This window comes from Notamacropus eugenii, chromosome 4 (genome assembly GCF_028372415.1).
Source record: "Notamacropus eugenii isolate mMacEug1 chromosome 4, mMacEug1.pri_v2, whole genome shotgun sequence".
Taxonomy (NCBI): Eukaryota; Metazoa; Chordata; class Mammalia; order Diprotodontia; family Macropodidae; genus Notamacropus; species Notamacropus eugenii.
The window spans coordinates 438336020-438353677 of record NC_092875.1 but is presented as its reverse complement, the minus strand read 5'-3'; the positions used below and the strand labels follow the sequence as shown (position 1 = coordinate 438353677).

Below are 17658 nucleotides of genomic sequence, written 5' to 3'. Positions count from 1 at the left end.
GAGGTACAAAAAGCAGGTGATATTTGGTATTAGAGTTCAGAATACAACTTAGGACTGTGTGTGTGCTTATGTATGTATATATGCATGCATGTATGTATGTATGTATATGTATGTTTATAAATAATTTGAGTTCTTAAAAAATGAAACCATGGGAGCTAATGACTTTGCCAAGGGAGAGTGTATAGAGAAAGAAATAACGGGGCCCAGGGAAACGTTTTGAGGAGATCATTCGTATTTAGCAGCCAGGACTTGGATAATGTCCCAGTAAGAAGACTTAGAAGAAATAGTCATATAGATACAGGAAAAATCAGGAGAAAACAGTGTTATAGAGGTCAAGGGAAGAATGTGTCTAGGAATATGTCATTAGCTGAAAGGTCAAGTAAACTGGACATTAAGAAAAGGCCATTGATTGGACATGGGAGTTTGATCACTGGTAACCTCCAGAGAGCAGGATGTTTTTCCCAAAAAGCAATATTAACATTTTGATGGTTGTGATTTTTAAACCCTCAGAGATGGATGCTTATGAAACCCTCAGTAGCCTCTGAATGGGAAAGAGAATGCTCAAGGAAAAGCCAAGAGACTCAAAGAAAGATGTCAGTAAAATTGGTGGCAAAGGAAAAGTACATATGAATGTTTTGATGACTGTAGTTATACGTGTCATAGGAGAAAGCATGAGTGAGGAAAGGCTTTTAGTGAATGTAGTGGGGGTAGGTGGAGAGATACAAATAGTATGAGGATGCTAGGGGCGACTATAGACAGATAGAGATTTGCAAAAATGAGGAAAGATTGTGGAAGAATAAAAAATCACCAAAATTTTAATTTTTACATTTTAGTTCAACTTATATATTAAAATTTATGCCATTAGAGTCTATCTTAATTCTGCATTAAAAGTCAGTGGGGGAGAAAAGATTCCTCACAGCCAACTATTTTTTTTTTATAATTTAATTATAGACAGCATGAACCTAGTGATCTCATTCTTAGATGTTCCATTTCTATGCTTAAAATTTAAACTTTAAGTAAGTAGGTTTAAGCAAGTAGTTGAAAGTGCCACTTTCATTAGAGATAGCTCAATAGAAAGGCAGTATGGCATAGTAGGAAAACTCTGAACTGTGTGTTAAAAGATGCTGACTCTAGACTTGAGTCTGTGACTAATTAGATGTGAAACCTTGAAACATTTAACCTTTTAGACTAGAGTGTCAGTTTTGTGGGGGAGTTGGAATAGATAATCCCTAAAGTGTCTTCTTGGTTTAAATTTTTGTGATTCTTAGAAGCTAGGTTATACCAATTGAATGAATTAGAACATTAAAAAACAGTGTCTGAAAATTTATGGATGATAAAGCTTTGAAGAAAAAATTAGACAGGCTTAGAGTATTAGCATTCTACAGTTGTAAGTGACTTCAAAAGTATTTAGACCAACCCCTTGCTGAAGAGTGTTTTACATCCACAATATCTGTAATAAATGCCATACCTTTACATTTTTCTCACAAGGAAACTGTTAAAGTATTTGTCAGATGCTTCAATGAAATCTACATGCATCACTATGTCTTTGTCATTTATCTGACCTACTACTTTAGTGACCTTATAAAAATAAATAAATAAATCTTGCGTACTTTAGTCTGGTATGATATGCTCTTAATGAACCCATGTTGGCTTTTACTGATCACCACTTTCTTTCCCAAATGATCACTTCCATGCATTCCAAGAATGCAAATGCAAATCAAGCTTACTGGTCAGTAGCAGGAGGGATGAGAACTGTTATTTTTTTTAAAACTTGTGATACTTAAATGAGTAAGCTTTCTAAATCTTTAAAATATATTCCCTGCATTTAAATTTAACAATATAATTATACCTTGGGTTTGTATAATTTTTAAGGTTTACAAAGTGGTTTGCAAACATTATTTTACTTAATCCTCACTATAATCTTGAGAACATCTTTTTTCTTTTTTTTCTTCAAGATGAAATATAATCATAGTTTATCAGTGACTTCATTTTGCTAAGGAATATATTCTATGGTAGTTCTGAGATGTTGAAAATTGCTTGCTTCTGTATCTTTTCTTGGAGATCATTTTATTTTATCAAGAGTCATAGCCTCGTCATCTAGTCTAAACCTGTAAGATTTTTCCAAAATTTCTTATCTTGTATAAGATATAGCTTTTCAAAAATATATCTTGAATATTGCCAAGCAAATAAAGGCTTTATAGATATAGGCACACATATTGTTTTACTGAGGGTGAGGTTGGAGGATGCTATACAAAATGGGGAGGAGATTGCCAATTGGGAGGCATCGAACACAGCAAGTCTTTCTCAAATTCCAGTCTGAATTACTGTATTATACAAGAAAATATTTCTAGAAAACTAAGTGACCTTGAGTCTATCACTTATTCTCTTGACTTCAGTTTACTTTTCTGTAAAATAATAATAAGGAGATAATAAGATCAACTCTACCTCACGGGGATTGTCTTGAGGTTCCAATGAGAAAACATTAGTAAAATAACATACATATAGTTTATACTTAATGTAAGTAGACCTTTTTGTTCTTCCGATGTCCCCTTTCTACCACGGGGCTTTGTGAGTCCCTACCCCCTCCATGGCTGTGATACCCGGCAGCTTTAGTGCCTGGGGCTGAGGAGTCCTGGTACAGTGCTATCACTGCTGACCCAGGCACCCCCTACTTCCCCTTACAGAGAGCTGGAGCCAGAGCTCTACCTGATAGAGGGTTCTGCCTGCCCAGAAGTTAAATTTGCATAATGCAAATTTATATCATGCTAAAACTTTCTGTTATCTGAGAGAAACTGTTCAGGTGCAGTGAATAAGGAATTAGATTTTGGCAGAGGAAGACCTGAGTTCAATGTCCCTTTAGGTTTGTTTGTTTTTTCCCAGCTTTACAAACCTGTAGATATCTCTTAATATTATAGGGTCTCAGTTTTGTGTCTGGAAGAACAGGATAATCGCACTTACTTCAGAGGATTGTTTTAAGGATCACATGAGATAATTTATATAAAGACAACATATGTTCAAATTATCGTCTTTATTATTATTTCTGGTATTGGTATATAAATAAGTAAATATGTATATAAATACATAGATATAGATGTATAAATATATATGCAAATATATATTATATATAATTATATATATATATATATATATATATATATATATATATATATATATATAAAGAAGGTAGCCTCTGATGTTATTTCTAGCTAAATCAATGACTCTGTGAACTTATAATCTTTGTGGAAGAAGGATGCTCACATCCAGTTACTTGGGAGCTAACCAACATTCAGTGATTTGGGGCTGCTGCAGCAACTGCCCTTTGGGTCATGTTCAGCCGTTTTGATGGATGGACACAAGTTTAGTATTATTGATCCTTATGAAACATGTAAAACTAAGAGACCTAAGAGTGTTGTTGCTCTCAGTGGCTGAGAGTTTCTTAATTAGACTGTAAATATGTTTGTGACATTGTTTTATTTTAGCACTTTCTTTATTTTTCTTTCCATCCATTTTCATTCATGTTTACGTCTTGTGTCCTTGGCCCTGTGTTGTCTCACTGATTAGCACCACCTACTGCCATAAGTCCCATCCTTACAAATGTCCCTGCTCCATCAGCCCCACTGACTGACTCCTCTCCTTCCCCTTTAGCTATCCCAAGTTCCAGTGTCCTCCCCTCTGCTCCCCGAGATGTGGTCCCTGTCTTGGTTTCCAGTCGCTTTGTTCGTCTCAGCTGGCGCCCACCCGCAGATGCAAGAGGGAATGTTCAGACTTTCTCCGTCTTCTTTTCCAGAGAAGGTGACAACAGGTAGGTTCCATCAATTAAATTAGCTCAACACTCTTCCTTGAACACCTCTCTTTTGATGGATGCAAAAGCAAAAGCCCACACTTTGCATTGTCTAGGTTTGACCACTTGGCGCAGAACAAATCATTTAGCCTGACTGTGTCTCTGTTCCATTTCCTTTCAGATGAAGGGTTATTGTAAGAATCAAATAAATATTTGTAGAAAAGTTTTGAAAATTATATATATGCATGAATATATAAAAAACAGTATATACATACGTATTTCAAAAATGTGTATATCTATACATGCATGCCTACACAATTTATAATTTCTGTTATAGACACATTTCCATCTGGTGTCAGGTTTGGATCCTATTTTCTTCAAAAATACAGAGAGGAAAACAAGTTCTTGATTAGCAATGCATACTTCTTTCTTTTCTGTTGCTTTACTGGTTTTACATTTCTGTTTCCTAACATAAGGCTAAAGTAAGAGATAGGAAATACTTCTTACAATTTGTGAAAGGCACCCTAGCATCAACTACTGCCCTTAAGATAATTGCCATCACTATTAACCTTCATCTTTAATGAATTGCAAAAATCCTAGTTTACTGGACAGAGGAATACTGTTAGGAATGCCTGGGTTCAGGCCTCACTTCTACTGTATAATGGCTGAATAAACCTGGCCAAAACATTCATTTCTCATTTCTTCAAGCAATTCTCTAAGACTATAAATTGGCAAAGAGATACTGATTTGCAGCGATAGACTTTTACTAAACAGATAATATTCCAGGTTAAGATCTCTTTTTCCCACCTAAAAGTTCTTTCTAATGTCACCTTTGTATTTTCACACCAATAGAGGAGAACCTAAAGGAAGCGATGATACCAAAATAATTTATATTTGCCTTAGGTGTTTTTATACTTTTTTATACTTTTTAATACTTTTTTAAACTTTTTGTATTTATACTTTTTTATAGTTTTTTATAGTTTTTATACTTTTGGTTCTAGATTGTCCAGTTTCCTAGGAATTTATTTCAAACTCAATAATGAAGCCATACAGTGAAGACATGACTTAAAAGGGGGCAGTAAAGCTGTTGAGTTTGTCCAGTCTCACCTCCAGCCTATGGTCTCCATGCTTTCAGACAAGCTTACACTGCTTTACTGCTACTTATTTAGCTCAATTCAATGGGTATTTGTCAAGTGCCTTAGGGGTATAGAGGTCAGAGATAGGTGCTGAGGATGTAAAGAAAAAAGACAGAAAATAACTCCTGCCTTTAAAAAGCTTACATTCTATGGCAGGGGAAAAGGTGAGGGCTACTGCTCAGTACACAAAGGGCTTCATTTACAGTATCATAGCATTCTGTACACTGAAAACAAGATCTGCCAGAGATAGTCCTTATGCTAAAAAGTCTAGTGTCTCCCCCAAGATTAATGAATGCTTTAGGAACTATAGTCTTTATTGAACGGTACTGGGGCAAATATTTTGACCTTAGATTCATGGGTTTCGAATTTTTGTTTATTCAACCACTCCCAATGTAGTTATCATCATTTGGACTCCTGGGATTTAGGGGCTTAGGAGTTAACTCTAGCTTTCTTTCTTTCATAAAAAAGACCAGCATTCAGGTGCTTTAAAGTTTACAAATCAAAAAGAATGTGACCTGATGTGAGATTTGCCTATTTTTGTCAGTGTACAGAAAAGGAAAGGGTTATTTCTTTAAAGAAAGAAGGAGAGAGAGAGAGAGAGAACGGAGATAAAAAGTGTCCAGAAGGGACCTAGCTATTCACAGGGCCAAGCTAACACTAATTCAATGCTGTCATCACTGGCTCCCAAGGAGTGACAAAGGAATGGATTAGTTGGGATGTCATAGATATCCTTGTGCCCACTGAAGTGCAAATAGCCCAACTGTGGGGAGAAGTTGAAGCTCCTGTGCTGAGCTCTGGCTATTTGTGCGCCCTATACCTTCCTATGGACTTTTAAGAACCCGCAGAGACCATAAAAGGACAATTATGATTTGCGGTTCCTGGGGAGTGGACTTTTAACATGAAACATGGTAATATAGTAATAATGCAGAATTCATACCCTAGCACCTGAAAGTGCTTTTCTTTCTGTTTATCTAGGTACCCATTTTCCTTCTCTAATGCCTAACCACTGTTAAAAGGAAAGAAAAGAAGCCCCCTAAATAACAGAAGCCTAGAGAAACATGAAAGTCATTGGGTTTGTCTAGTAAACAATAATCATTTTGATAAAAGTGAAAGAATACCAAACCAAGACTTTTGGAAAATGAAGTTCTAGCCTTGGATCATCCACAGTTTAGCTGTATGATGTTAGAACAGCCACTTTCAACTTCAGTTACCCTATTTCTAAAATGAGGAGGTAAAAAAAAAAAATAGAGGTATAGAATGTTAGAACAGACTTGGGATCTGGAGTCAGACAAGCTGATTTTGGCTTTGCTACTTACTAACAGTGACTTTGAGAAACTCAGCCATCTCTCTGGGGCTCTATTTTCCTCATCTGAATAATAAACAAGAGAGTTAGCATCAATCATCTAGAAGGTCTTTCTACTCAAAACTTAGATGGTATTATGGAAAAACTGCTTTCTGTAACTGGGTCACAAATATATGATGGGGTTCCTGTTGGTGTCTACAAGGCAAATAAGAACATATTAAGAAGCATACTAGGATCATGGTAGCATTGGTAAAAACCTAAATGCATTTAGCATTGTTCCTTTTCCCATAGACTCAAACTGAAACTTGCAGTACTATGATTAATAGTTGTCAGGAATTACAGGGGCCTCTATTATCTCTTCCAGGATCTATTCATAATAGAATATTTGTATCCCTGAGTGAGTTATACCCTGTGATGTGCTGGTAGTATCATTTACCAGAAAAAATATATTCCATACACTTTTAGGTTTCATCTATATTCTATAATATATAATCTCCATCACTTTCTTAAGTCTAAACAACCATAAAACATTTAATCAAATCCTGAATTATATTGTGTGTCAGTTTCCCAAGGTGTAAATACTCCCACTGAAAATCCAACAACTGACTTTTGTGAGCTGGTTCAAGCTGGTTTCAGCACATCCCTGGTTATACTTTAGAATCATAGGCTCTTAGAGGGGCAAAGGAAAATTAGACCTAGCCCACCAAATCAACAAGAACTTTCTAAGTGCCTACTGTGTTCCAGTCTCTGCAAAGAATCATCTAGCTCTCTAGTATCTCATGGAAATGGTTTCCATCTATAGTTTCAAAGCAAATATTTCATAATGCCCTTGTCCCTAGCGGATTCAAAATGGTATTTAATGATATTGGTATTCTGAAATTCTCTATAAAAGGAACTAGTTGGTAGTTTCCAATAAAAGGAGACTTAAAATGTAGAGACACAAGAGACCATCCATCTTATGCAACCATCTGATTGTATAGCTTATGAAACAGAGACCTAAAGAGATGGATAAATTAGAATAGACCTCAGAGGCCATCTAGGCCAACTCTTTCATTTTACAGATGCGAAAATTGAGGCCCAGACAGGTGACATGATTTGCCCAAGGTCACAGAAGAAGTAAGCATAAGAGGCAGGACATGAACCCAGGTCCCCTGACTCAAGAGTCAATGCTCTCTCACCTGTTCCATATTTGCTTATGACCCTATAATAAGTAGGTAGTGGAGTTAAGTCGAGAACCCAAGGGTCCTGAAGACTAAGACTCCTTCTATTTACCCAAATGTGCTAAAGTTGTTTATATACACTCATGGTGACAGATCCATTCCCAATTGTTTGAATCAATAATTTTTAGTCTAGCCAATCAGCCTTTATTTAAGTTATGGTATTGGGATTAGAGTGACAGATGTTTCTGTGCCATCATTAACCAAAAGTTATAGTCAGGAACAGTACTTTCTAAATCTTATGTATGGAATTAACATAAAGACTTCAACGCTCAGAACATATATAGAAAAAGGTTTGGGAAATTATAGTATACTTGCTCTTTAGAGAAATAAATTATCCTAGTAACTTGTTTTGTGATTGACCTTGCTCTATATACAGAACAATATCTAAGTTTAAGCCCTCCTCTATGAAGACTTTCCAGCCTACACTATCTCCCATGCATCTGAAGTCATGTCTCTCATCTAAACCATTTATTTCATCATTAATTATCTGTTACGTGATTGCTTTTTAAATAATTTAGTGCTTTGTTATTCAACTTTCATTCTCCAATACCTCACTCATCCATGATTATATTTGTTTTTGTATGAAACCCTTTCTTGTTTAAGAAGATAACTTTGTGAATCACTATGATCAAAATCATTCATCACTTAGTGGTTTCTTTTCCATTATGAACCTCTCTGAAGTTAAGTAAGTTAACAGACATATATTCTATTACCAAACTCATATTCAAAACTTTTCCACTTTGAAAAACTTGTACTCACATAGACTTTAAGAATGGAGGACCACTTCTGTATCACAATGAAGCATTACAATAGGATTGTGGTAGAGTAGTTAAATATATACATATGTATGTATGTATATATGAATGTATAAGTTTACACCTTATCTCTTCCTCCTATACTATTTTATAAGATTAGCCTGATTCAGAGCTTGTAGTTTAAAAATGAATTAAGATGCTATGTATTCTTAGTCAAGGTTCTGCTTTGTTATTTGGCTCCCATGTCTGGAAACTCAAGCAGATTATAATCCCCTTGAGGGAGTAAACTGTGTTTTATGCAGTATCCCTCAAAAAACTAAGACTTTTGGGACATCCTGTATTTGTATGTTCCACATAATTTTGCCCTATAGTATAAAACTCATGTAAATATAGAATCACAAAGTTAGGAAGGAACCTCAAAGACCATCTAGTACAATATAAATCTGATGAATAACGTTTTCTACAATACCCTCCATAAGTGATTATCTAGCCTTCATTCAAAGACTTCAAAGAAAGAGTAATCCATAACTCCTGAGCATTCCACTTCATTACTATATATCTCTAATTGTTAAGAAGATTGCCCTTTCTTTCATTGAGCAGAAATCAGCTTTTCTGAAACTTCCTTTTCTCATTCTTCCTAAATCTTCCTTACTAAGCCAAGAAGAACCAATCTTATTCTTTTTCTATAGAGTAACCTTCTAAGTACTTGAAGAGAGATCTGTTGCTTCTCTCCATATTTCTTTTTTTTTTCTGATGATATAACCCTGTATTCTTCAAATGGATATCAAGGCTTCTGGTCACACAATTCAGGATATTATCTAGATACTAAAGTATGGCACCTGTGAAAACAACATTCTAGATATTGCCTGACCAGGAAAGAGTTCAGTAGGACTATCACCTTCTATTAGTGTGGCTAATATCATATTACGTTTTGGTTACCATGATGACACTGTTAGCTCACACTGAGCTCGCAAGTCTCAAATATATCCATATTTTTTAAAAAATATTTTTGATGAAGTACTCATCTACTTTCACCATATTGCAATAATGAAATCTATTTTTTAATCCAAGTGTAGAACTTTACATTTATTTCTATTGTATTTCACCTTAATGGATTTGACCCATTGCTCTAGTTTATTTATATAGTTTTGCATCCTGACTGTCATCCAATATATTAGATATTTAAATGTATCTGCCTCCTAGTTCTATATTATCTACAGAGTTTATAAACATGTCTTCTATTCTCTTATAGAAATCACTAATAAAAATGGGATGCAATATAGAACCAAAGACAAATCTACTAGAGAACTCCCTCTATCAGTCCATTAATGATTATTTTTTTGGATCTGGTGAGATATTTCTTATCTTTTTTTTTTAAATTTCTATTGCTTAATTCAGTGATTTATGAGAACTCTCCCTATCTTAAAGTTATATTATATATGCTTTGTTTAAATATTAATTCTTGCATAGAGCCTAAGGCCTTTTAAAGTTCTTTTAAAGCAGGGGACTAATTTTTCATTTTGTCTTTGAGTTCAAAGTACCCAACACAAAGTGAGCACCTAATAAATAGCTGTAGAAATTAATTGTATAGAGTAGGTGCCTAGTAGATGTTTATTACTGATTTCAACCAGTCCTGAATTGACTTTACCTTCATCTAGTCCAGAGCTGTCAAACACATGCCCAGTAACACCCCCAGCCCTTCCAGAATCAGATTAAAATGAAATTCACGGGGGCGGAGCCAAGATGGCGGAGTAGAAAGACGCACATACACATAGCTCCGAACCCACAACCCACAGAACGGCTAGAGGGGATCAAGTCACGGTGAATTCTGCACTCAGAGGCCATGGAATATTGGAGAGAGGGAGATTTCTGTTCCGGAGGACCTGCAAACCTCTCGCGGGGGGGTGCTTCGCGCTGTGGACTGGGCGCCGGGACTGGGAGCTGAGTGCAGCCCTGCAGCGGCCGCGACACCGTGAGGAAAAGATCCGAGCAGGCTATGGGGATGGGATATCCTGCGGCCACGCGGGTCTCTCCACCCACAGAGGGACCTGCAAACCTCTCGCAAAAGGTCTGTCGCGCTGCAGACGCGGAGCCCAGCCCAGACCTGCGGTGGCCGCGGCTCAGAGAGGTACAGATCCGAGCAGGCATCAGGGATGGGATCTCCAGCAGCAGCACAAGCCCCCCCACCCACAGGTGACGAGGGTCGGTGAGAGAGTCTCTTTGGCGGGTCGAGAGGGGAGTGGGGTGCCCCCATGATTCGGGCCCCCCCGGAAGATAGAAGCTGAGAGGTGGCTGCAGACAGGGGCTCCCCAAGCGGGCGGGAGCCTGCATCCATTGTGGAAGGTCTGTGCATAAACCCCCTGAGGGAACTGATCCTGAGAGGCAGCCCTGCCCCGATCTGACCATCTGAACTTAATTCTCACACTGAATAGCAGCCCTGCCCCCGCCAAAAGCCCTAAGGCGGGAAGCAGCATTTGAATCCCAGTCCCCAAACGCTGGCTGGGAGGACCAGGAGGCGAGGTGGGTGTGAGGAGAATATTCAGAGGTCAAGTCACTGGCTGGGGAGAATGCCCAGAAAAGGGAAAAGAAATAAAACTATTGATGGCTACTTTCTTGGAGAACAGACATTTCCTCCCTTCCTTTCTGATGATGAAGAACAATGCTTACCATCAGACAAAGACACAGAAATCAAGAATTCTGTGTCCCAGCCCACCCAATGGGCTCAGGCCATGGAAGAGCTCAAAAAGAATTTTGAAAATCAAGTTAGAGAGGTGGAGGAAAAACTGGGAAGAGAAATGAGAGGGATGAAAGAGAAGCATGAAAAGCAGATCAGCTCCCTGCTAAAGGAGAACCAAAAAAATGTTGAAGAAATTAACACCTTGAAAACTGGCCTAACTCAATTGGCAAAAGAGGTTCAAAAAGCCAAAGAGGAGAAGAATGCTTTCAAAAGCAGAATTAGCCAAATGGAAAAGGAGATACAAAAGCTCACTGAAGAAAATAGTTCTTTCAAAACTAGAATGGCACAGATGGAGGCTAAGGACTTTATGAGAAAGACAGATATCACAGAACATAGCGAGAAGATTGGAAAAATGGAAGATAATGTGAAATATCTTATTGGAAAAACAACTGACCTGGAAAATAGATTCAGGAGAGACAATGTAAAAATTCTGGGACTACTTGAAAACCATGATCAAAAGAAGAGCCTAGACATCATCTTCCATGAAATTATCAAGGAAAACTGCCCTGAGATTCTAGAACCAGAGGGCAAAATAAATATTCACGGAATCCACAGAACACCGCATGAAAGAAATCCAAAAAGGGAAACTCCTAGGAACATTGTGGCCAAATTCCGGAATTCCCAGGTCAAAGAGAAAATATTGCAAGCAGCTAGAAAGAAACAATTCAAGTATTGTGGAAATACAATCAGGATAACACAAGATCTAGCGCTCTCTACATTAAGGGATCGAAGGGAATGGAATAGGATATTCCAGAAGTCAAAGGAACTAGGACTAAAACCAAGAATCACCTGCCCAGCAAAACTGAGTATAATACTTCAGGAGAAAAAATGGTCTTTCAATGAAATGGAGGATTTTCAGCTTTTCTTGATGAAAAGACCAGAGCTGAAAAGAAAATTTGACTTTCAAACACAAGAATGAAGAGAACCATGAAAAGGTGAACAGCAAAGAGAAGTCATAAGGGACTTACTAAAGTTGAACTGTTTACATTCCTACATGGATAGACAATATTTGTAACTCTTGAAACATGTCAGTATCTGGGTACTGGGTGGGAGTACACACACACACATGCATACACACACACACACACACACACACATACAGAGTGCACAGAGTGAATTGAAGAGGATGCGATCATATCTTTAAAAAAAATGAAATCAAGCAGTGAGAGAGAAATATATGGGGAGGAGAAAGGGAGAAATTGAATGGGGCAAATTATCTCTCATAAAAGAGACAAGCAAAGACTTATTAGTGGAGGGATAAAGAGGGGAAGCGAGAGAAAATCATGAGGTCTACTCTCATCACATTCCACTAAAGGAAAGAACAAAATGCACACTCATTTTGATAGGAAAATCTATCTCACAATACAGGAGAGTGGGGGACAAGGGCACAAGCAGGGTGGGGGGGAGGATAGAGGGGAGGGCATGGGGAGGAGAATGCAATTCGAGGTCGACTCTCATGGGGAGGGAAAGGATCATAAGAGAGTAGAAGTAATGGGGGACAGGATAGGATGGAGGGAAATATAGTTAGTCCTATACAACACAACTAGTATGGAAATCATTTGCAAAACTACACAGATTTGGCCTACATTGAATTGCTTGTCCTCCAAAGGGAAGGGGTGGAGAGGGAGGGAGCTAAAGAAGTTGGAACTCAAAGTGTTAGGATCAACTGTAATGTTCTTACCACTAGGAAATAAGAAATACAGGTTAAGGGGTAAAGAAAGCTATCTGGCCCTACAGGACAAAAGAGAAGATGGAGACAGGGGCAGAGAGGGAGGATAGAAGAGAGAGCAGATTGGTCACAGGGGCAGTTAGAATGCTTGGGTTTGGGGGGGGGAGGGGAGAAAAGAGGAGAAAATTTGTAACCCAAAATTTTGTGAAAATAAATGTTAAAAGTTAAATTAAAAAAAATGAAATTCACAAAAGTTTAATAACACAAATATAAATACAAAATTTTAATATAAATACAATAGAACATGTGAAAATGTGATTGTCTAAGTCAATATGCAGCTTCAGGAAATTTTGTTTGTGGCTTAGTGGTCCCATTTCTATTTTAGTTTGTCACTACTAATCTAGCTCATATCTCTCTAACTTGCCTGTAAAATATAAGATGAGCCTTCTCTGAGTCTCCCAAATCTTGTCAAAAAGTCAAAATTAGGTTAGTTGCTATTTCTTGTTCTTGATAAAGCTAAGTTTTTTTTCTACTTATGCACAACGTATTTATTTAACAATATTTGTTTTAGTATTTTGTCAGGAACTGAAGTGTCCTGATTCATACTTTGTAGACTTCTTTTTCAACTTTTTGAAATTAGCATGTACATCTTTCTCCAGTCCCCTACTGCTTTCCTCAGCTTAGATAATGTTTCAGAGATGACTGGTAGAGTTTAACCATTATATGTACCATTTTTTTTTTTCAGTACCCTAAGATGTACCAAGTCTGAACCTGGTACTTTGTACTTGATTCTCCCTTACTATCTCCATACTTAGACTAATGATATGTATTTTTTCTTTGTAACTTGGAGAATCATTTTTTTCTTGGAAGAGGAAAAAAAAGCAAAATATGAGTTGAGCAGTTTCACATTTCATTAATAATATTCTATCCATCCTAAGTGATGTTCTTAGGACGAACTTCTTTGTTCCTCCTCCTTTCTCACATACAATTTAGTCCCTCCTTTGTAGTGTTCAGTGTAATGGAGGATATTTGTTTTCTCTTTCCTCTTCCTTCCCTTTTCCTCTCCCTTTACTCTCCCTTCTTCTTTCCTTTTCCTCTACCCACCCTTCTCTCAGACTCTCACCAATTGATTCATAGTATGACTATTCATTCCTAATTTGGCTAGTCACTTAGCTCAGTTTTCAACTCTTAGCACTGAGCCAGGTTTGGCCCCATTTTTTTCTTAAATGAGTAATATTTTACTTGTAATCTGAGGGACTAATCTAAGAAAGGACTTGATACTAAAACCCTTCCCCACCAATTCCTGAAATTCTGCCATTAGCAACTCATTTTCTTTGTTCCTTTCTCTTTTCTACAATGCTAATGTCTCTGGTCCCACAGTGAGTCCCTAGTTAGTGTGAAATAATTTAGCTTTTTTTTTCCTGTCACAGTGGTGGCAGAGGGGATAAAGCCCCGGATATGGGCTTGGGAGTCACCAGAGAAAAGAAGAAGCTGGCTATGTTGCCATTTTGCAGAAGTCTCAGTCTCTCTGTCTCCCTGTTTCTCTGTCTCTGCCTGTGTATATGTCTCTCTTTCTCTCTCTCTTTCTGTGTGTGTATTTAAATACCAAGAATTGGTTGTTAGTATGACACATGGCATTTTATAAAATCAGGGAACACAACTTTGGTAATTTTCATTTAATATTCTTTTGACCAGTATCATAAATCACATCACCATGGTGGGTCAATATATTGCTACAAGCAACATCAACATTCAGTTTTGTTTTGTTTTTTGTTTTTAATGAAAATAGGTTAAAAGACAATAAATTTTGTGAGAAAGCATGATGTCTTTATATATTCTTTAACTTTTGATGGGAACCATTATGTCTTTAAGCATTAGTTATAATGCTTTAGCAAATCTGTAGAGCTCTTAATCCAATATCTTTAACAACAATTGGAACAGAAAGAAATCTTGTGCTTTTAACATTCACCTCAGAAAAGCAGCAAACTTGTTAGACAATTTACTGAAGCTCTATGAATTTGAGAATAATGATAATACTGTCTGATAGTTAATGATGTCAGTAATGCAAGTGTTATCATTTTTTATTAAGCCTGCCAAAGTGCTAGGTCAGAGAGGAAATCTATAGCTTGAAAAACCAAAAGCATTTGCTCAGTGGAGGTTATTGTTCTACAGATAACAAGTTGTATGTTTGTGTTTCTGGGTTTGTTTTTTTTTTTGTTTTGTTAGCTGTTTTTTCTTCGTTTGGTTTGTCTATTGACTCAAAATCATAGAACTGGAAGAGATGTTGGAAGTTATCAGACAAAGTATCATACAGATTTGGAGTAGAGTTCACATGAGTGACATGTATCAGTCAGAATGGTTCATTGATACAGGTAAGCATAGTATTAGAGGATATGGACAGATGGACAGCGATCCAAACAGAGGGAGGATAGCATTTTGCCTGCCTCAGCGTCATCTCCCAGGGCAGCATGCAGGGTGGTGGCCCTGACTTGCAGTGAGCCAGTAGAAGGCCTAGAGCCACAGAGGTCTTGTATTTACAAAAGTTTTTCAGAAAAAGGGCCAGCCACAGTGACTGATATTTAGCTGATGGAATGATACAGTGGTATGAAAGAACAAGGACCAATCATGAAGGGAATTCTTAAAGATGAAGCAAGTTAACCTATTTTTATTGGGTCAATGGGCTTGGAACACAGAACTGCTCAGGATGAGGAAGATGAATTTAGAACTGTGATGTATTTGCAAGGGGGAGTTTCAACAGCAGATTCTAGCTACAAATAGTTGTGATTAAGTCTTAAGTATAGGCATGTTTTATAATAGCGACTAAGACTGAGAGATAGGAGCAAAAGATTCCTCTGGCTATTCACCAAGGTATGAGAATGGGAGTGGTTGGGACAAACAAGGTCATACAAGTAATTAGTGGTACAAGGTGCCTAGAACCCTACTCTCAATCATCCTTCAAGATTCTATCATGAATTGTTTTGCCCTATAACCCAGGTCCTATATAGGAGTGCACACCCACAAGAATAGGGAAGGTATAGTGAAGGACTGAGCCATCATCTTTCACGGTGTCTCCCTGTGTAGATGGTTGGAATGATTGCAAGTCCTAGGTCCGCATAGGACGTTAAAGTCAATATTGCTTGGCTCATGGTGTCTTCTGTGTCTAAAGATGCCAATACAAAAAGCATTCCCCAGGGAATATAGGCTTTCCCTCATGAAATGCAGGGAAAACACACACACACACACACACACACACACACACAGATTCCCCTCTTCTCCCAATCTTGTATTGTTTGTTTGTTTGTTTTTTTAACTATTCAGGTAATCATATTCCCCAGGGCAGCTTTGTCATAAATGAAGTCTAGCTTGGTTATTACTCTTTCTCTTGTCAGTATACTCACATAACTTGCTATAAGGATCAAGTTAAGAATTCCTGGCAGATGAGATGAAGGAAGGGCAAGTAAATAAGCTATCCTGTGAAGACTCAATATTCAAACAATGGCCCATAGTTATCAGCTATATTCCCAGTCTATTTAAAATTTAGGAAACTCCTTTGATACTGGTAATTCAGTGTGTTTCAGCTCTTGGATACATTTGGGATTTAATATGAAGCAGTTTTTAAATGAGGAAAATAGAGAGAGAAAGAATTAATATATGAGGAACCAGTGTTGAACACTACTGAGTAAATTTTGGAGGAGGTGGGATATTTTAGCCTACAACCTCAGAGCTCATTTCATGGTCAGAGTATACAAAGTGTGGTTGTGAGCCATGTGAGAGTCATTGGAAGGAGAATCCATGAAGCTGAATCCATTCTAGCTGTGGAGAAAGTGAGTTATAGGGAGTTTCAGGCAGTCCCTGCCTCTGCTGCAGTCCCTGTGTCCCAATGTCAATCCTAAAAGGATGAGATTAGCATTTTGGGACCAACCTGTGAGATACAGTCATAGAATTAGAACTCAAAAGTTCTTTAGAAGTAACCTGGATTTAGTTACTCCTTTTACATAGAGAAGATTAAGGTCCAAGCAAGTTAAGTGGGAATCTTTAAATATATGAAATATTTGATTTACCCAGTTCTGACACCTTAGTTCTGACACTTCATGGAGTGAGGGAGAGAATTAGGATGTGAAAAGGGGGAAAAGAAAAGAGGAAAAATAAGAAGAAAGATTAGAGAGGAGAGGATTCATTTTTAGGTAAGCCAGTAGAGCCTGACTCTGAATATGAGTTTTATTAATTGCCATTGAAATTGTGTGTGTGTGTGTGTGTGTGTGTGTGTGTGTGTGTGTGTGTGTATTAGTGGCATGGGACATAATGAATAGATTCCTGACTTAGTGTTAGTTGAAATAGGCCAATCATATTTCCTTTCAGGTCCTCCATTTTCTCATCCATAAGATGGGTTATCCAACCAACTCACAGAGTTGTTTTGAAGAAAGTGCTTTGTCAACATTAGACAGCTACTTAAATATTTACTGTATTGTATTTCCATCTTTATCATTTAAAGGTTGATATTTGTTGATATATTGTTGATTATTGATAAATTGTTAATTATCATCTCTGGAGTGAGTACAACTTGTGGAAGGCTGGAATCTGCTCCTCACTATGTCATTAATTTACTTTGTGACCCTGGCCTAATTACTTTACCATGCTAATCTTCAATTTCCTCATTTGGAAAAATGGAAATAATCATACTGGCCCCAAGTTATTTCAAGGAAAATATTTTATATTGCTATTATGTGACAAGGTTATCAGAAATAGCAATTGAGATAATGTCTTATATTTTTATATTTATAATACATATACATACATATGTATATATTTTTGTGCGTGTGTATCCAAGGTACTTAAAGCACATTGAAAACATGGTTCCATTATGCTAGAACCAATTACCATATTTTATATAATTATGACTTTAAAATAGTGCAGATTCAAATACTTGTAACTACTTCGGAAATTCATTATTCACACTCTATGGGACCTAGCAATACTATATATATGAATGGCATAAATCATCCTAGAGTCCCAGAGGAAGGAACGGATTTAGATGAAAGTACTGATTTAAGTCACTT

The 17658-nt window shown here is 37.2% G+C and overlaps 1 protein-coding gene across 1 annotated transcript in view; it reads left to right on the top strand.

Annotated features, from left to right (window-relative positions):
• The window catches only part of DCC (DCC netrin 1 receptor), a 995337-nt gene that overhangs the window by 554594 nt on the left and 423085 nt on the right, over positions 1–17658 (top strand). The window contains 1 exon segment of the mRNA XM_072606654.1: positions 3646–3802. Within this exon segment, the coding sequence (XP_072462755.1) occupies positions 3646–3802 (157 nt within the window).